Source organism: Eschrichtius robustus, chromosome 7, assembly GCF_028021215.1.
Source record: "Eschrichtius robustus isolate mEscRob2 chromosome 7, mEscRob2.pri, whole genome shotgun sequence".
Taxonomy (NCBI): Eukaryota; Metazoa; Chordata; class Mammalia; order Artiodactyla; family Eschrichtiidae; genus Eschrichtius; species Eschrichtius robustus.
The window spans coordinates 75406283-75427365 of NC_090830.1; the positions used below are offsets into that span (position 1 = coordinate 75406283).

Here is a 21083-nt window from a genome sequence, read left to right on the forward strand (position 1 = left end):
CGCTCGCGAGCCCACCCCGCGCGCAGGCGCACTTCGTAGGGCCCGCGAGTCTCAGCACCCCAGCCCCGCCCCCTCGGGCCGCGCCTCCGCGAACCTCCCCTCAGCTCCCAGGCTGGGCCACGTGGCTGGCGGCCGGCTCTGGCTGAGTGATCCTTCTGGGCTGGCGGGCTTTGGGGCTCTGACGGAGGTGGGTAACACGTTCTCAGCTTCGACCGGCTAAGAATTGACCGTCGACCTTTCGCCTCTCACGCACACTGGGAATTCACCTTTGCCTCACACACCCTTTCTCCGCAGAGTAATTCCTTATCTCAAAAGACGTTTAGGAGTCGGCTGCTTTACCTGGCAATCCCTGCCAAGCAGTCTTAAAGGTGAGCGGTTTTCTGATCCGTTTAAGCAAAGTTAAGACATATTACTGACACCTGTAATGGCTACCGGCTAGGTAGCAGCTCCCACTTTCTAGTGTATGACATCGAGCAAATTGCTGTTAACCTCTGTGACTCAGTTTCTCACCTGGGAAATGGAGATGTTAATAGTAACGATTTCAAGGGTTGCTGGGATGATGAACTTAGTTGATACACGTCAAGAGCTGGAGGAAGAGCCTGGCTTGTTGTAAGCACTCGGGAAGTGTAAATTGTTATTCCCACTCTCCCCAGTGGAGGATTCAGTCTGCTCCCCCAGCTTGCCCAACCCTCCCCACGTCCCCTAGGACTTAAGATGGAAGCATTGGGAAAGTCCAGGCGTGAGCTCAGAGTCCCCTGAGGACATTTCCTCAGGTGCAAGCTCCTTGAAGCTTGTTTTTATACCACTGTTTCATGGTGTCAGGCCAGACCCCAAAAGCTAAAGTCAGTTGAGGTTGTGGGCAGATATTTGCATCACTTACTTCCCCAGTTCTATGTGTGTTTTTTTTTTTTTACTGTATATTTCAGAATCCTCAAATTAGGCAATTATTATTCACGAATTTGATTACAAAATTATTTCGAAGAATGCCTAGTTTTATTTAAAATTTTTGATGGGCTGGTCTTCTTTAAATGATCTTGATTTTCTAGAGCATTAAAGATAATGTGCCTCTATGACATTTTGACTTAAACTCTTTTTTTTTTCAAATCAATATCTATTATATAAAATGAGGTGCTCCCTTTAGTAAATGAAAACGTAGTAAGATAATTTTCCAGTTAGAGTGTTCCTCCCTTATCTCCAGCCAGACTCCCATTAATCTTCAGAAGGTCATGACTCACTGACCTTTTGAACACTACACCACACATCTTTACTGTAGTTAGAACACAAGGGCAGGAAAAAAAAAAAAGTAGAGCAGTAGTTTAGTCAGTAATGCAACACATTACTGAAAGCTAAGGGAATCTCTGCAGAGTGAACACTAAGTAGGCTCATGTTCGGAGAGTTTCTTAAAAGGAAGCGCTTCCAAAAATAAATAAATAAATAAATAAAAGGATGCTCTTCCGACTGAACTGTGCTGTCAGTTTTCTACCTTTGAGCAGATGGTGCTAGTTTTCTTAGAAAACCCCAGAATCTCATCTGTGACTGACTTGTGAACAGACAGAAATGATGCAATAGTGTGCCACACGCACTTTCCCTTTTGCTTCCTGCCAGCTCAGAGCAAGCAAATAAAGTCTTGCTGACCTCTGGACTTGCATGCTAGCTCTTATATTGAATGTATTCAGAGAGCCAATAAGTACCAACTCCAGTAAAAAGCCAAGCCCTGCCTAAGCTGGGGCAGAAGTCAGTGCTTTGTAACTTTCCCTTGCAGGCAAGGTTGGTGAACCCCACAGGCCCTTTGGACCTTGTTCTCTTTCTCATGTCCCCCTGGGGCCTAGCACAGTACCTGGCCTAGAGTAGGTGTTTAATGACTCTTTGCTGAACCAATAGATAGAGGAATTAATGAAAAAGAGGGCAAAAATACCTTCTTAAGTATAACAGTTTGACAAAGGATGAACCCAACTGTTCTCAAAGGTTGTCTTTCTTGCTCTGTAACCAAACCAGTGGCACTTTTCAGTCCATATCCTTTTTGCTGTGGTTGACCCTGTTAGGCACTTCCAATTTCCTGATGCACTCTCTCTTCCTTGGCTTGTGACTACATGTCCTTCTGACATCCCTCCTACTTCTCCGGCCACTCATTTCTCATTTTCCCCTTTAGCCTTCTCTGCATCCCTTCATCTTTTTTTTTTTTCTACTTTTTTTTGGCCACACCGCACTGGTATGTGGGATCTTAGTTCTCCGACCAGGGATCAAACCGGCGCCCCCTGCAGTGGAAGCTTGGAGTCCTAACCACTGGACCGCCAAGGAAGTCCCATTCATCCCTTCATCTTGATCATCACTGTCTTTCTAACATCTCATGTTCTCTCTCTCTAGAGATACCCTCTCCCTAGGTTACCTTATGTATATATTTGGTGTCAACTACCACCTCTAGGTCCTATAACAGGAAAACTTTCAAATCTGTAACTGTGTTTTACTTAACACTTGTGACTATTGTCTGTGCTAGGTGGTAGGGATGTAGTGCTTCGAAAGACATGGTTTGGGCCCTCACAGAACTTATAGTTTGAAGGGAAGACAGTGTTCAGCAAATACGTCCAAAAAGTTTGGATAAGTAGAGGGAGTTCCCTGGTGGCCTAGTGGTTGGGATTCCAAGCTTTCACTGCCACGGCCCGGGTTCAATCCCTGGTCAAGGAACTGAGATCCCACAAGCTGTGGGGTGCTGCCCAAAAAATGGTTTGGATAAGTAGAGTGATAAAGGAAGTACAAAGCATTGCCTTGTGGGAGCAGAGAACCTCTCCAAGGAAGTGACCCTTAATCTGTGACCTGAAAGATGACAAGGGGTTAATAAAGCAAAAGGGACAAGGTAGAAGCCAGAAAGAGACCATGAAGAGATGTGGTCAGAGTTAAATGGTGGAGGGCCTTGGAAGGCATGACATGAGGGTTGAACTTTTTCCAAAAGAGAAATGAAAAACCTAGAAGGGGTTTTTAGCAGGAAAGTGACATGTCAGAATTGCTTTTAAAAGTGGCTCTGTTAGCAGCTTGAAGCCTGGATTGAATTTTAGCAAGAACAGAGGCAGGGAGAGCAATGAGAAGGCAGCTGCAGTGGCCCAGGTAAAAGATGATGGTGGTGCCCTGGACTTGGGTGGCAAAAGAGATGAGTGATTACAGAGCTATGTTCAAGGTAGAATCAATGGAATTGATCATTGGTTAGACAGAGTAGAAGATGAGGAAGATGGATTTGAGGAGGATTTCTAGGTTTCTGGCTACGACAACTGGTTGAATGGTGTGTCATTTACTGAGATAGTTTGGTTAGGATGGAGGGTAAGCAAAATGATGGCTTTAGTTTTGAATATTATAGCAAACACTGCTAGTTGCCTGCCCAATAACCATATTACCTCCTCCTTTCTAAAAGAATCCTAAATTTGTTCAGGAATCTACTCCTCTATACATACCTTTGCTTCAGGGCAGCCAGCCCCTCCACTGTCTTCAAGGAATGCATTTTATTTTATTATTCTTTTTATTGAAATATAGTTGATTTACAATGTTGTATTAGTTTCAGGTGTACAGCAAAGTGATTCAGTTATACATATATGTCTATTCTTTTTCAGCTTCTTTCCCCTTATAGATTATTACAAAATATTGAGTATAGCTCCTCGTACTATACAGTAAGTCCTTGTTGGTTATCTATTTTATATACAGTAGTGTGTATATGTTAATCCCAAACTCCTAATTTATCCCTCCCCCCTCCCCCTGCAAAGGAATGCATTTTAAATAAGCTAAGACAATCATGGTTGTCAGTACTTGTTTCAGGCATGCAAATGTGATACAATTCTGTCCAGTGGGATGAAGGGAAGGCTGCCCAGTGTTTCCAGAAAAGGTTTTATCTTAAAAGGAGAGTATACTCCTGAATGCTTGTTGTTTGAAGCCACAGAAATTTTAGAGGTTGTTATAGCAGCATAATCTAGCCAAAGCTCGGCTAACACAAATAACTGAAACTGCTGCAGCCCTCTTATGAGGCATTAACCACCAAGAGAGTTTGCCTGAGAACCAAGCTGACATGCAGAGATTAGCAAAGCAAATGATGGAAAGAACTTGAATTCTTAAGATATCTTTGAGCTATTGACTTAACCAAGCCTGGAGTTACTTTTCCTCTGAATCTCTTATTGCATTGGATAACAAATTTCATAGAGTTTAAACCAGTTACATTGGGTATTTCTGTGACTTGAAGTCAAAATATCTTGGCTAAAATAGACTAATAGCCTGAAAAAGGAATGAAATCCTAACACATGCTACAGCAGAGAGGAAGACAGACGGCAGTGGGGAGTGATTATTCCTCAAACAGAGAGTGATTTAACACTACCACTGGCTATGTGACAGATAAGCTAATTTGCCCGAATCACCAAGCTTGGGTTTTTCCACCCACATTCATTTGGTTGCTTGCACATGACAACAGCAGCATTTGTTGGTTATGGGATTCAAAGGCCTGGGCATTGCAGTTACTAAGAGAACACAAACAACTCAAGGTGGGACCTGACAGCCAGTTCAGCAACTTTCACCTCATCAATGACCACAAGGCAGAGGAGTCCAAAGGATGATTTCTTTCAGCCCATGGCTGCCATGAAGGCTTGATGTGGTATTGGATCAGACTAAATGCACATCGTTTACTTAAACTGCTGTTATTCCTTCCATCTCAGATCTGTGGTAGCCACTGAATGTGATGGAAATGTGGTCTTATTGCTAAAACAGCAGTCTGGAGCCTGTGGCTGGCTGGTTTTATTTTTAGGATTAAAGGGGATCTCCATCAAGCCTCTTTTATTCTGAACCTCAGTTTCCCAAATATAGGAAGGAGAATTCACAGCAGCTTGAGGGAGTGGCAAAAATCTGGGCTTCCTGGTCAGACACGCCAAGATTTGAGTCAGCTTCAGCACCATCTAGTTATATGACCTTCGGTAAGTTACTTAACTCTTTGAGACTTGGTTTTTCCATCTAAAATATGGGAATAATAAGAAATACCTGTTTATGTAATTACTTCATTCATTCAACAGACATTTATTGGGTGTCTCCTACGTACGAGGCAGTGTCCTAGATCTGAGTCCACAAAAGTGAGTGAAATAGACATAGCTCCTGTTCTCATGGAGCTTATGCTCTGTTGTGAGAAATAAATAACAGACACAAAGCACTTAGTACTGTGCCTGGCTTTTAACAAGCACTCAGTAAATGTTTTGAGTTGACCAGAAATGTAATTATTGAAATTCAGTACCATTTTGATGTGCATGACCTCCTTTCTCATGCTCCCTCTCCTATCTCAGGGCCTTTGCACATGATATTCTCTGTCTGGGTTGTTCTTTCCTCAGCTATTCACATGCTCCCTCTCTCACTTCATTCATATCTATATTCAGATCTCGCCTCCTCAGAGAGGCCATTCCTAATCACTTATTAAAGTAGCCCTCCACCCCTACCACATTCTATCCACAGGATCCTTTCAAAGAATCTATCTTGCTTTAAACCCATTCTTGATGGGTTTAAAAATCCTCCATTAGTGATAAACTCCTCTTAGATTCAGGGCAAATTTTTGTACTAAAGTCTCTACAATGTAATCATATCGTATAATTACATTTCAATATAATCATATTTCTAAAGATAGGTTTCAAAACACTTTAAATAAAATAAGAATGACCAATAAGCATATGAAAAGATGCCCAGCATCCCTAGTCATCAGGAAAGTTTTTTATTTTTTTTTAATTTTTATTTATTTTTGGTTGCATTGGGTCTTCATTGCTGCGCGCGGGCTTTTCTCTAGTTGCAGCGAGCGGGGGCTACTCTTCATTGAGGTTGCGCGGGCTTCTCACTGCGGTGGCTTCTGTTGTTGCGGAGCACAGGCTCTAGGCGTGGGCTTCAGTAGTTGTGGCTCGCGGGCTCTAGAGCACAGGCTCAGTAGTTGTGGCTCATGGGCTTAGCTGCTCTGCGGCATGTGGGATCTCCCCGGACCAGGGCTCGAACCCATGTCCCCTGCATTGGCAGGCGGATTCTTAACCACTGCACCATCAGGGAAGTCCCAGGAAAGTTTTTCAAACACTGATTCTATTAAGTGTTGGCAAGAACAGCTAGAATTCTCATACACTGCTGATGGGAATGCAAAATGGCACATCAACTTTGGAAAACACTTCGGCAATTTCTTGCATAGTTAAACTATACACTTACAACCCAGCCAACCCACTCCTAGGTATTTACCCAAGAGAACTGAAAACATATATACATATAAAGACATATATGAATGTTCATAGCAGCATTATTCATAATTCATAAATTCATAAAAACTGGTAACAACCTAAATGTCTATCAACTGATGAATGGACAAATAAAATATCATATAGCCATACAATGGAATACTACTCAGCAATAAAAAGGAACAAACTACTGATTTATGCTGCAACATGGATGAAACTCAAAAGCATTATTCTTAGTGAAAGAAGCCAGACTCAAAAAGCTACACACCATATTGTTCCAAGTATATGACCTTCCAAAATCAGATGAGTAGTTATCTGGGGCAGGGAGGAGGGGAGAGGGTTGACTACAAATTGGCACAAGGGAATTTTGGGGGGATGCTGGAAGTATCTTGATTGTTGTGATTACACAACTGTATACAATAGCTAAAACTCATCAAAATGTACAGTTAAGATGGGTGAATTTTATGGTATACAAATTATGCCTTAATAAAGCTGTTATAAAATTTTAAAACATATATATGCATAGAAAATGATTCCCTACTTACCTCTTGTGGTGGGATTTGGGTGCTTTTTTTTTTTTTAAAGGAATTCCTTTACTTTTATTATTTATTTATTTATTTATTTATTTTTGGCTGTGTTGGGTCTTCGTTTCTGTGCAAGGGCTTTCTCTAGTTGCGGCAAGCGGGGGCCACTCTTAATCGCAGTGCACAGGCCTCTCACTATCGTGGCCTCTCGTTGCGGAGCACAAGCTCCAGACGTGCAGGCTCAGTAGTTGTGGCTCACGGGCCCAGTTGCTCCGTGGCATGTGGGATCTTCCCAGACCAGGGCTCGAACCCGTGTCCCCTGCATTGGCAGGCAGATTCTCAACCACTGCGCCACCAGGGAAGCCCTTGGGTGCTTTTTATTTTCTTCTCTTCCCTTATCTAAATTTTGTAAAATTTCCACAATGGAGTATTTGTGTAGAGAGAAAAAAACACCAACAATAAAATTCCAGAAACATAAATAATTGGCTTATTCAACAAGAAGTCTATTGCTGATTCCACATTGTTTGCTTGCAGTGAAGCCCATTTGGGTCACCTCCTTCTCATCTATCTTTCCTCAGTGGCACTTCTGAGGGGTGAGCTGAGGAAACAGATGCAAAAAGGTACAGAGCTTAATAGGAATGCTTTGTCCATCCAGCTCTCAGTTTGGCTGTCACCTGGATTTTTGGATGAATACACAGTAGACTAATGATAGGGGAGCTCTCATCCTAGTTGCCAGCTCTGCCCTCCATTCCAACCTAAGTCAACTCATGTGTCCTCCAGGCCCCAAGAGAAAGTCCTCGGCAGAGGGCTGGGCAGATTGTGGTTTTCGGGGTCCAGGCCGGGAGTCCGCCTCCAGCTCACGTTGGTCTCTTGAGTGCTGCATGGTCTTGGTCAAGTCAAGAGGCCATTCCTCAGTGGAGACCCATGATTAGAATGATCGCTCATGCTGCAAATGGCAGGACAGGACACGGAGTCCCTTCAAGAGCTTCGCTGGGGTGGGGATGCTCAGGGTCAACAGGCCTCTGGCCCTTTTCCCCTATCACACATCCAATTCATTTCCAAACTTGCTGCCTATGAAAGGGCAGTCAACTGAGGCGACCCAACCAGCTTGTAGGCAAAGGATAGCACACGGGGTGAAGTCCATATTGCTTGCCCTTGTGTGCCTTGGGGTAACTGGACAAGGCCCCTGACAGGACCCAGGTGTTGGGTCACAGGATTCCAGCCAGGATAATAAACCTACACTTATAAAAATACCTTCATAAAATATGACCTCATGGAGGGAGCATACAATTTTCTAGCTACTCTAGTCAAGAAGTAAAGCCCAACAGAAGCTCAGAGCAGCTGGGGTGGGCACAGGGGAATGAGACAAATCATAGCTTTCCCTGAGCCTCCGCTTCATCACCCATAAATGCCAAGTTGGGAAAGATTCTGGGTCCCAACCTGCGGCATCTGTTCTCAGGGCTCACACACACCCTATTTTCAGGAGCTACTTCCAATATCTTAAAACTCCACACATTATTCACTATAGTCAAAATGAGGAAGCAACCCAAATGTCCATCGATGGATGAATGGATAATGACTGGCATATACATATAATGGAATATTATCCAGCCTTTGAAAGGAAGGAAATTATGCACCTACTACAATATGGATGAACCTTGAAGACATTACGCTAAGTGAAATAAGCCGATCACAAAAGAACAAATCCTGTATGATTTCACCTGCATGAGGTACCTAGAGTAATCACATTCACTGAGACAGAAAGTGGAATGGTGGTTACCAGGGGCAGGGAGGAATGGGGAGTTATTGTTTAATGGGTACAGAATTGCAGTTTGGGATGTTAAAAAAATTCTGGAAACGGATAGTGGTGATGGTTACACAGCAATGCAAAGGCACTTAATGCCACTGAACTGTACACTTAAAAATGGTTACATGGTAACTTTTATGTTGTATATATTTTGCCACATACACAAAAAACCAGACATTCCACAGGTACCCACAAGGCCTCACCCCTCATGAAAGCATCAAATCAATGCCTAATTCAAATCAAATCTGAACCAGCAGGCATAGCCTTTGACAGATTTTTTTTTAAAGAAATAAAAATAACGGCAAATGTATGAATTATGGCCTAGCGCAGGTTTTGTTTTTTGTTTTGGCAGGCCCAATCTTTCAAAGCATGGCATCTTTGGGGGGGAAGTAAAACAAAGGGGCCTTGATAGAAGTTTGGCTTGGGTGAGTGCCCCGGTCTCCCCCCAGCTGTAAAGGCTGTGATTTTGTGGTTGGGGAGACCATGCGAAGGGAGAAACACACCAGAGGAGAGACCAGACAGTGTCTCCCAACAGATTCCCCCCTGCCACAGGGACAAGCATTTGGGTTTAAGAGGGCCCTTTCTCTGGTCTATTTTTAGAGCCTGGAGTCAAGAGTTCTTTACAGCAAGCAGCCAGGAATCCTCTGGCCTATGTGACACAGAACACTGATACAGCACCAGAAATGGGGCCCACACATGCACTACCTAATGAGGGACAGGATAGCACACCCTTTCCTAAGACCCTCATCCATCACTCCCAGACACCGTGACCAGGGTGGGGTCATGATGGATCTTGGCAGCCTGCTCAATACATGGGTCATAGAGAGCATACACAGAACAGCTCAGGCCAGATATTATGAGAGTAAATACAATAGACTCTCATTTCCCAGACCAAGAGCTTGAGGGTGGGGATTCTGGTTCTGTGAGCATTCTGGTCCACCATCAGGCAAAAAGTCTTTGTGGGAATTTCCAGCTCTCCTCCCCAATCCACCTTCCTTGAGAGGAAGGAAGGGGCCTGGGAAGAAACCAGAAGACAAACTCTAACCCAAACCCTGCCCCTCTGTGGCTCGTGACCTTGGTCCCTTTGAGCCTCAGTTACTTCGTAAAACAGCAACATCTCCTTCAGCCTCATTTGTATGGATCAAATGAGACAGTGTCTGGCGACATGCTTGGAGAACACACTGTACAGTGGCTAAGGAATTTTCTTCTGCCCCTACATCTAGTACTTAGAATGGAGTAAACAGGGTTAAGTCTTAAGTCATCATGTGTCGATTAAGGAGACTACTGGAGCCTCAGAGTCACATTCTCTGCCCTGGAAATGTTTCCTTTTTATTCACTAAAATTCTGGCAGCAGTGCGTTTTCTTTAGAGATGAGGGGGAATACCCAGTTAACTGCAGATTACTGGAGCCGTGCAAGGATCACAAGGTGATCCCAATTCCTCCCACCTCCTGGAGAGAAGCCTCTCTCTTCAAGGTGATGCAGATATGCTGGGTGAGAGCCAGAGAAAACAAGGGATGGTCTCCATCCCTTTTTAGGGCACACAAGTTATCCATGCCAGGGAGAGGTTTAGTGTTTGTCATCCCAGAGGCCCCAGAGGACACCATAGCTTTGGTTGGCCAACTTCTCCCCTGCAGTCCCCTGGAGGGAGCAGGGGAAAAGGCCTTGGGGAAGGCTTATACTTGCAGCTCCAGTGAGCAGATGTGTTTTGGAAGGCTGAAAGTGGGTGCTATGCCCTCCTTTCCTCCTGTCCATGAATAAATAAACTGATGCCTCTTGTGGCCTTGCAGCTGCCTGTCGCACTGTGAGCTCTCACCTGGGCCGCCGTGATGGTGGTGGGCCCTATGAGGAGAGGAGGGAGGACAGAGACCCCCCCTTCTCTGGGCTCAGACCCAGAGTGCCTGCAACTGATGCAGGCTCCCCAGGGCTAGTTCCGCAGCTGCTCAGGCATGACATCCTGTAAATGGTACTTTGGGGAGAAGAGAATGGCCCTGGACACTTCCTGGAACAAACAAGACAAACCTACACAGAACACACTATGTTATCCTGGGAAGGGGTCAGGGGAGTGGCTTCAATCATACATACAGGACACCAGGACGTGGACACCAAGCATCCGATGGACCGGCCAGCCTTGCTTTTCGCTTCTTCCCAGCTGCCTAATTAGGATTTACACTTTTCACTGTGTTCGCCTTACGGGGGCTCCTTCTGGAGACAGCTGGAGATGGTCAAAACCATCAGGCACTGGAGTCACACAGACTCCTGTAGGGTTTCCAGCTGAGACTGGGCTAGCCTCATCTCTTCTAGCCTCAGTTTCACATCTTTAGAATGGGGATGAAAAACCCCTGTTCCGAAAGCGTTTTGAGAATTCAGTGGGATGATGCCGGCGGCTTCTACCACACAGAAGGGTTTTGGGGGAACAAGGCTCCTCTCCCCTTACCCGCCTTTGCCTCTGTCTGAGGGGGAGGTGGCAGAGAAGATTCCACTAGCAACTAACTGCTCACTGTCTTGTATTTGAGAGGGAGGCACATGGCACCCTCTCCTAACACCACACCAGGCTGCTAGCATGCCTGGGTGTCACGTGTCCAGCCGGGGCCCTCGGGTTCAGGGGCCTGCCCTCCATGTCCCACTCAAACGTCCCAGGCTGGTATGGTGAGGGGCATATGGGAAAAGCCGGGACCCTCGGCGGCCAAGCCAGGGGGGATCACGCGGCCATTGTGCAGCGGGAGGTGGCCGGGCCTGGGGGCCCTGCTGCTCGGGCCCGACTCGGAGGCTAGTCCCGAGTCGCTGGGCTGCACCTCCACGAAGACCCGCGTGCGCAGGAGCCCGCTGGGACGCCTCCCGGTGGCTCCCCCACGGCAGCGGGCAGAGCTGGGCGCGGAAGGCGGCCTGGAAGCCGCGGCGGAAGTTCTCGTTGAAGTAGCCGTAGATGATGGGGTTGGCACTGCTGTTGAAGAAGGCCAGCCAGTGGGCTAAGGGGAAGGCGTAGACGGTGACCAGGTGCAGCTGCGGCTCGCTCAGCTGCCCGTAGTCGATGAGCAGCAGCAGGGCCCAGAGAGGCAGCCAGGACAGCGTGAAGAACAGCGCCACCATGACCAGCATGTGCACCACCCGGGCCCTGCGCCGGGCGCCGCGGCCGCCCTCCCCGGCCGCCTCCTCGCCGGCGCGCGCGGGCCCCGGGGCCTTGCACAGCTTGCGGGCGATGCGCGCGTACATGCCCACGATCAGCGCCAGCGGCGCCAGGTAGATGTGCGAGAACAGCACGGCCGTGTAGACCCTGCGCATGCCCTTCTCGGGCCAGGCCTCCCAGCACGAGTAGAGCGGGTAGGAGCGGTTGCGGGCGTCCACCATGAAGTGGTGCTCCTCGCGTGTAACGGTCAGCATGACGGCCGAGGGGCACATGATGAGCAGGGCCAGGGTCCAGATGACCGCGATGGTGGCCAGCGCCTTCCGCAGGGTCAGCTTCTCGCGGAAAGGGTGCACGATGCAGCGGAACCTGCGGCGACGGAGGAAAGAGAAGCGGGGGTCTGGGCGGGTCCCAGGGGTCCCAGTGGCCCCAGGGATGAGAGCCATCCCTGACTGAGGGCGGAGGGCTGGGAGCGGGGTAGGGGCACTCCACCTTCGACGTCGCACCTTAGGTGGCATCAAAGAAGCCTCAGATGTTAATTATGGTCGTTTGCAAGCAAACTGGTTTCTCACCTGTTGGGGAGTCAGCTCCTCGGCTGAGTAGCCACGCAACAAAGGCAAAAGGAGGGTTTTACAAGAGCTGAATCCTGTTTGTGCCCTTTTGGGGATAAACATTATCTGGCAGGTAGCAGAGCCATAAGTCCACACATTCTGTCCTTGAGTAGGCCGATCGGGTAGGTGTATCAGAGAAAACAATTTTTAGCTGTTTATGGCTTCTCCAGAAAATCTTGGGAGTTCACGTGTAGAGTCTACGTGACAGGTTGTCCCTATGTCACCTTGGCCAGCGTCCTTCCAACAGTGCCTCCACAGAATTAGGACAGACCTGCACCATTTCCTCATTAGGATGTCTCAGCAGTGATTATTATTACACCCTTAATTTACATCTGAGGAAACTGGGATTCAGAGGTGATAAGTAACTGGCTCAAGGTCACACAGCTAGAAACTGGCAAGGACCAGCCTTGAACCCAGATTTGTGTTGCTCCACTGTGCCATATAAACCTGCAGCTGTAAACCCTCGCTGTGCATCAGAATCTCCTGAAGCATTTTAAAAAATACCTGTGCCCAGTTCTCCTGGTCGAAGATGCCAATCTAATTAGTCTAAGAAAGTCATGGGGCAGTTTAGGAACTGAACCTAGACTAGAACACAGAACTAGAGCTGACTCCCAGCCATGTTGCTCTTTCTACTTCAGCAAACTGTGTCCTGCTCTCCCGACTCCCCACCCTTTCCCCTGCCTGACAACACTTTCTACTTTTCCCACAGCCAGTCTCAAGCCTTGTTTTCTCAACCTACCTGACTTTGGCCTACTGGTCTCATAGCATCACATACTTAAGGAATTGCCAGAGAACAAATAATTCTTAAAGCACATAGTACTGGCTGTAAGTGCAATAGCACTTAATGGATGGAGGGGAATCCTGGGGCAGACCAGGAAGGCTTCCTGGAGGAGACAGGAACTTGAAGAATACTCCAAACACTACTGGGAGACACTGCACACTCACCTATCATTAACGATGACAACAAAATGAAGATCAGTGAAGGAGGACTTCCCCCACCATCAGTGGCCTTGCAGACAGGAACCCAGTTCTATCTCCCCAGCTGCCTACTTCACTGGGTCACAAAAGACTGGGTTTGATGAGGGCCAAAGTGGAGAGAGGATGAAGACACTAGATTCTAGAAAGGGTGGAGCTAATAGGTGCCCATGTTGGGAAGAGGACAAGGAGGAGGGTGTGGGTGTAAGGAAGAAATAGAATAATATTAACAGCTGACATTTGGTCTCTGTGCCAGGTGGTGTGTATCAGCTTTACAAACAGAAGATCACTGAAGCCTCCCAGCCACCCTGTAGGATATTTACCATTTTACAGATGAGAAAACTGAGATTCAGAGCAGTTAAGTGACTTAACCAAGGTCATGCAGCTAGGCAGCCCTCCAGCTTACCTGCCTGCCTCCCTTACCCTGGGGGAAGTGCCTGGAGTGAACCCTTATTGAAAGGGCTCACTGAGAGGGAGGATGGGGAGGAGGACCTATTGCAGTTGGGTCAGTTGTGTTGCCTGCAAAGAAAGCCTCCTTGGTCCCTGGCTCCGTTCCATTAGCAGACCCATGCTTATCAGAGAATCTGATGGAATCTGAGGCGGAAAGACCAGAAGTAGCTGGACACGGTGGAGATGGGGAGTCAGGGACCAGCAAGGAGGACTGCTGCTCAGGAAACAAGGACTGCCCCCAAGCTCCTCTTAGGGCCCAGGAATCCCTCTTAAACCTCCTCAGGAGCTGCCTCCGGGCCTTCCAGAAGGAGGTGGCAGTGTCCTCTGCAGTCCCCCAAGTCTAGAAGGCAGCCAGCCCCACAACCCTTCCCTCTGTGGCTCAGGATTCAGCCCCACCGACCACAGAGCAGCCTCGGCCTCCTGGCAGGCCCAGCAGTGGAGACAGCAGCTTGTCCTAGTGCCAGGCCCGGGATAACCAGACAGGAACCTTCTCACCTTTCCACGGCAATGGCCACCAGTGTGAAAACAGAAGCTGACACGGACATGCCCTGCACCAAGCCGCTCATCTTGCATGTGGTGTTGTCGAAGGGCCACCCTGCAATGACAGAAGCCACCAGAGTGAGAGATGCCTCATTCACAGAGAGCCAGAGACCTCCGGCCATCGGGGCCAGTCCCCTCTGGCTTGCATCTTTCCTCCATGTCCTGCCAGGTCGTCATCCTGCCTCTGCTTACACACTTCCAGGAGTGAGGAACTCAGCAGCCAATACCACCGTGGACAGTCCTGTTACAGTCAGTCTTTATACTGACCAGCGATTTCTCTCCATGAACTTTAGATCCATCCAGCCCTGCCTGGCTTTCTGCTCCCATAGCCCTGTTCCAGGTTCTAGGCCAGTGGTTCTCAACCCTGGCTGCTCACTAGAATCAGCGGAGAACTTGGAAAAGGACCAGTGCCCAGGCTCACACCAGACAACCGTATTTTCCAAATCTACCCAGGAGATTTGAGTGGCAGCCAAAGTTGGAAACCACCAGCACAGATCAAGCCTGACTGTCAAGTAGGGGGAGGTATAAGCAGCTCTAGCCCCTCCTACCTGATGTCCTCACTCTGATCCCCAAGCTTCTGCTTTCTCATGAGACCTGGGTCCCACCTGCTCTCAGGACTAGTAGCCAGGTCCACATCTTGGCTACCTGAGGCTGTGTGTTGGTAACTGCCTAGTGTTTCTGCCCCGCTAGGCCTGGGGGCAGGGCGGTGGGGGGCCCACCTTGTTCTTGTCTGTTGTGCCTGCAGACAGGAGTCATCTTCCAAGGCTGGGGTCTTCTTTCACCAGCGGCCTCCCCCATGTTGATTTTCTGCCTGCACACTTACTAGATGCCAGGCACTGGCTCACTCAATCCTCACAGCAGCCCCATTATCCTCTCCTTTTTACAGATGTGAAGAGGGGGAGACTAATTGATTTACAGTCTCTTTGTCCCTAAATCACTATGGATTATTGGTGAGAGTTTGGTCTGGGTGCCAGGGAGTTTAAATGTCATGGAAAGTCAATATCGCTGTAGAGAGCAGACTGAGAAACATATGAAAAACATGTTCAAACCTCATTCATAATTTTAAAAATGCAAATGATATTTGCTGTGGAGAAATAGGAGCTCTCAGACATCGGTGGTGGGAATGAAAACCGTTACAGTCCTTCTGGAGGGGAACTAGGCGATGCCTAACCTATGCACTTATCTTTTGATCTTACTCTATCCTGAATATACACCTCTGATGACACAAAATACATATGCACTGAGTTATTCATTGTAGCTTTGTTGTAATTGCAAAATATCAGAAACAATCTAAATGCCCATATAAAGAAGTTGTTGAATAAATTATGGTACATCTACACAGAAGAGTATTATACAGCTGTAAAAAAGAATAAGGAAGACCTCTATGAACTGATATGAAGAGGTTTTCAAAATATACTGCTAAATGCAAAAAGCACAGTGCAAAGAGTATCTATAGTATATTACCCTTCATGTAAGAAAGAAGGGGATATAGGAAAATATACACTTATCTGCTCATTTGTACAAAGGAAATATAGGAAGGTAGATCAGAAAATAACGAGATTGGCTACCTATACAGGGAGGCGGTAAGAATGAGGAAGAATCGGGTAGTAGAGATGACAGAGGAGTGACTCTTCTCTGAGTATATCTTTTTGTATGGATCTGACTCTTTAGAATTATGGCAATGTTTCACATCCTCAAAAAAATAAGTAATTAACATCAGGATGTGGGGGAAACCCAAAGTGGGACACAAACAATAACAAATGAACCTAAATGCATTACAAATGAATAAAATAACCACATTGAAGGGGAATGGGGAAGCAAGAAACTAACCTCAGTAATTTTGGAAAACAGTATTTTGACCGTATACTATAAGATTACAAAAAGAACTATACACGCACACTGTACTCTCATTAATAAATGTGTTTCTCACAAGGGTATGGGTTAGCAATACTGAATCTACCTTATGTGTATACCAAGATTGAACAAATAAGTAAATATATTGTGGATAAATAGAGTTAGATTTCTCACTGTTAGAGAAAGAAGTTACAGGTGAGGAAAAGAGGAAAGTTAAAATGATCCTGTAATATTAGATTGGAATCAGAAGCATAATAGTTTTCAATATACATACAGATGGATAGATAGAAATAAAGATGCACATGTTAAGTATGTGTGTGTTAGCACACATATATTTCCTAGCTCTGTCCCTCGAGAGGGCCTAGAAGCAATGAAACCCCAGTGCCAACGATCACATCTAGTGCCAAGGTCTTGGTTTCTAAATGCTATTCTCCAATATAAGGAACCAGACCTTCTCAGAGAAATTGTTGATTGATTCCAGGGCTGGAGCAGGGAACATACAAGGTGAGCCTGGAACACTTTATGGTGCCAGAAAGTAAGGAGATACTGAAAAAAATCTATGGTGGCATGTCAAAAGGACACAGGAGCCAAATTGAAAGAGCTCCCAATAGTCAAAACTGGGGGCAATTTAAGCAACAAAATAATGGTAAAACTGGGTTATAACCCATAGAGTAAAATAAATGTAGGAGGAATGATGTTAAGTAGAAGATCAACACTGAGGAAATATAACAGTAATAACTGTTGCAGGCAGGAACCATCCAATGGATGCTTTTAGTGAGTAAAACTATAGTGAGAAACAAGGCATTTGCATAGTCTCAAAGTATCTCCCAGTGAGATACTTATTAATTATAAAGGGGAAAATGGTAGCTTTATAATGGAAAAATCTGGCAGACACCACATTAACCAAGTGATCAACGTTAACACCACCATTAATACATATTGATAGGTGTGCCTTATCAGTATGTCTTCTGTAGTATTCTCATCAAATATGCATAAACTAAATCTAATTGTAAGAAAACATAAGGCAAACCCAAGTTTCTGGGGTTTCTGCAAAATAACTGATCAGTATTCTTCAAACATGTCAAGGTCAGGAAAGTCGAGAACCAAGGAACAGTCACAGGTTGGAGAAAACAAACAAACAAAAAACAAATACAATGTATGGCCCTCGGTTGGATCCTGGACTAGAAAAGGACTCCAGGGGACTCCTTTGTGGGGAAAGAAGTGAAATTCAAATAAAGTCTGCAGATTAGTTAATAGTATTGTATCAATGCTAATTTCCAGGTTTCAATCATTATACTATGGTTATTTAGGATATTAACATTAAGGGCAGTTAGAATGGGCATCATCAGAAAATCTAACAAACAACAAATGCTGGAGAGGGTTTGGAGAAAAGGGAACCCTCTTGCACTATCGGTGGGAATGTAAATTGATACAGCCACTATGGCGAACAGTATGGAGGTTCCTTAAATAACTAAAAATAGAACTACCATGTGACCCAGCAATCCCATTACTGGGCATATACCCAGAGAAAGCCATAATTCAAAATGACACATGCACCCCAAGGCTTCCCTGGTGGAGCAGTGGTTGAGAATCCACCTGCCAATGCAGGGGACACGGGTTCGAGCCCTGGTCTGGGAAGATCCCACATGTCACGGAACAACTAAGCCCATGCGCCACAACTACTGAGCCTGCCCTCTAGAGCCCGTGAGCCACAACTACTGACGCCTTCGTGCCTAGAGCCCATGCTCCTTAACAAGAGAAGCCACTGCAATGAGAAGCCCGCACATGGCAATGAAGTGTAGCCCCTGCTCGCCACAACTAGAGAAGGCCGGCGTGAAGCAACGAAGACCCAACACAGCCAAAAATTAATTAATTAATTAATTAATTTTAAAAAAAGACACATGCACCCCAATGTTCATTGCAGCACTATTTACAATAGCCAGGTCATGGAAGCAACCTAAGTGTCCATCAACAGAGGAATGGATAAAGAAGATGTAGTACATATATACAATGGAATATTACTCATCCATAAAAAGGAATGAAACTGGGTCATTTGTACAAACGTGGATGGACCTAGAGACTGTCATACAGAGTGAACTAAGTCAGAAAGAGAAAAACAAATATAGTATATTAACGCATATATGTGGAATCTAGAAAAATGGTACAGATGAACCAGTTTGCAAGGCAGAAATAGAGACACAGATGTAGAGAACAAATGTATGGACACCAAGCAGGGAAAGCAGGGAGTGTGGGGGGCAGGTGGTGGGATGAATTGGGAGGTTGGGATTGACATATATACACTAATATGTATAAAATAGATAACTAATAAGAACCTGCTGTATAAAAAATAAATAAATAAAAGAAATTTAAAAGAAATAAAAGCTTAATCTCCTCCAGAAAAAAAAAACAAAAAAACATTAAGGGAAGGTAGGTGAAGAGTATATAGGAACACTCTACCATTTTTGCAACTTTCCAGTACATCTATCTAAAATTATTTCAAAGTAGAAAGTAAAAGAAAGCAAAACAAAACACACCCAGATTCAAAAGGCTACATACTGTATGATTCCATTTATATAATATTCTTGCAAAGGCAAAACGGTATTTTCTGTCCCTACAGGAAAACAGACCAATGGTGCCAGGGAGTAGAGGGAAGAAGCAACTGCAAATGAACAAGGGGGAGTTTTGGGGGACAATGAAGTTGTTCTATATCTTGATTGTAACTACATGACTGTATATGTTTGTCAAAACTTGTGGAACTGTACACTAAAAAGGGTGGATTTTTTGTATGTTAAATTATACCTTAACAAAAATATTTAAATGTAAAACATGCACACATGTACAATGCATATTTTGTAAGAATGCATGCAAATCACAAACATTACATTTAATAGAATGTTTGCCTATCAGTGGCGGAGGGGGTTTGGAGTGGGGTAAGGGTACAGAGGGAATGAATAAAGATAAACAAGGGGCTTCCCAACACAGTGAAGTCACATAGTGCCAGGAACAGTGGATGCGAATAATTCAACTCTCTGCCCCTGAATTCAAAAAAAACAGAAACAAAAACAAAGAAAGAAAAGCTATGTGAAGTTTTCTTTTCTTGCAGAAGATTCTATTACAAACAACGTAAATACCCATCAAAAAGAGATTGGTTAAATAAATTGTAGTACATCTGTACAATGGAATTCTAAACAGTTGTAAAAAAAGAATAAAAACCTCTTTCATTTATTAGTATGGAGTAACTTACTCTACGTAAGTTAATTTTAATGAATCCTATTTACAAATTACATGCTACATTTTTTTTTAACAAATTTATTTATTTTATTTATTTATTTTTGGCTGCACTGGGTTTTCGTTGCTGCACACGGGCTCTCTCCAGTTGCGGCGAGCGGGGGCCCCTCTTCCCTGTGGTGTGTGTGCTTCTCACTGCGGTGGCCTCTCTTGCTGCGGAGCACAGGCTCTAGGCATGCGGGCTTCAGCAGTTATGGCTCACGGGCTCTAGAGTGCAGGCCCAGCAGCCGTGGCGCACGGGCCCAGTTGCTCTGCAGCATGTGGGATCCTCCCGGACCAGGGATCAAACCCGTGTCCCCTGCATTGGCAGGCAGACTCTCAACCACTGCGCCACCAGGGAAGTCCCACATGCTACATTTTTAAGCAGGAAAAAAGTAAAGGTGCAGAACTGACCGGTTAGAAAGTTAGCATTTCCTTAATTTGCTTGTACTTATATAAAATATTTTTGGAAAGTGCTTGTACTTACACTAAGTATTTTGGGGAAGAGATACAAGACACTGGCAGCATCGGTTCCCTCCCAGGAGAGAGCTGGAAGGCCAGAGCACAGGGGTGGAACACTTTTCACTGGATACCTTTTGTTAGCTTTTGACCATTGAACCATGTGAATGTGTTGTCAATTTAAACAATTTTTTAAATTTACACATGTGAAAATGACTGGCAGACACCACCTTAACCCACTAGTGACCTCACCATATCATTGTTAACTGGTGTGTGTGTGCGTGCGTGCACCTGTATGTGTGTGCACCTCTGCACGTGTGTGCATGCATGCATATGTTTGCCTGTGTGTTTTGGGAAGAAGGATGCAGTTTCTGTTCAGCAGCCCTGAAAGAACCTCGGATTCAGCTGCGATTAAAGATCCCACCAGGCACAGCCAGTACAGCCGAGGGGAAACTGGCAGCCCTGGCTCCACTTTCTGGGTCCTGGAACCTACAGAAACACAGGCTGCTAGTTCCCCAGCCTCAAGTCAGCTAAGTCACTCCAAATGGGGCTGTCCGTTTGAATCCTGAGCTCCTGGGAGCTCTGAGCTCAGAACCTGCAGGTGCAGACCTCTAGGGGTCTCCACAGCTCTGGAAACTAGTCCTTCCCACCAGTTAGTCTGTGGAGGCTTATTCTGAAATAAGAAAGGCGAATCACAGGAGAGAGAATAGATGACGGTAGGATCCTTCTGATATTTGCAGGATGACAGGCAGGAATTTAGAGGTCAGGTGGTCTAGTTCTGCTTGAATCCCTTCTACACAATCCCTGCTAAACAGCCAGCCACTCCCTACTTAGACACTCCCAGTGACAGCAAGCACAATACCTGTACGAGAGAACACTCTTTTGTTGGAGAACATCTCAAATAAGTTTTTAGGTCCTTATTCAGAGGAAACCTGCCTCCCTCCCACTTCTACCAGCTGGTTCTAGTTCTGCCCAAGGGAGCTCCCTGGGAGAGTAGGATTGAACAGTGTAGTGGTTAGAAATATAGATGTGAGAATGTGGGACTTGACACTTAGCCGTGTAAACTACACACCTGCCCCTTTAATCACTCTGAGCATCAGTTTTCTCATCCATAAATTGGGGATAACAATAACGCATACTTCATTGGATTGTTGTGCGGATTAGTTAAGATCATGCAGGAAGAGTAAATCACACAATGCCTGGAACATAGAAAATGATTAATTCGTTATATCTATTATTGCTAGTCTAATCCCTCAGCC

The 21083-nt window shown here is 45.7% G+C and overlaps 1 protein-coding gene and 1 long non-coding RNA gene across 2 annotated transcripts in view; one reads left to right on the forward strand and one right to left on the reverse strand.

Annotated features, from left to right (window-relative positions):
* LOC137767092 (uncharacterized) overlaps positions 1-21083 on the forward strand; it is a 22344-nt gene continuing 1261 nt past the window's right edge. Inside the window, exons 1-2 of the long non-coding RNA XR_011074478.1 lie at positions 1-368; positions 4831-4937. This is a non-coding gene — a long non-coding RNA (uncharacterized lncRNA). The remainder of the gene's footprint in view (positions 369-4830; positions 4938-21083) is intronic.
* Positions 11172-21083, reverse strand: part of NPFFR1 (neuropeptide FF receptor 1) — a 20432-nt gene continuing 10520 nt past the window's right edge. The window contains 3 exon segments of the mRNA XM_068547736.1: positions 11172-11379; positions 11381-12037; positions 14200-14299. Of these exon segments, the coding sequence (XP_068403837.1) occupies positions 11172-11379; positions 11381-12037; positions 14200-14299 (965 nt within the window).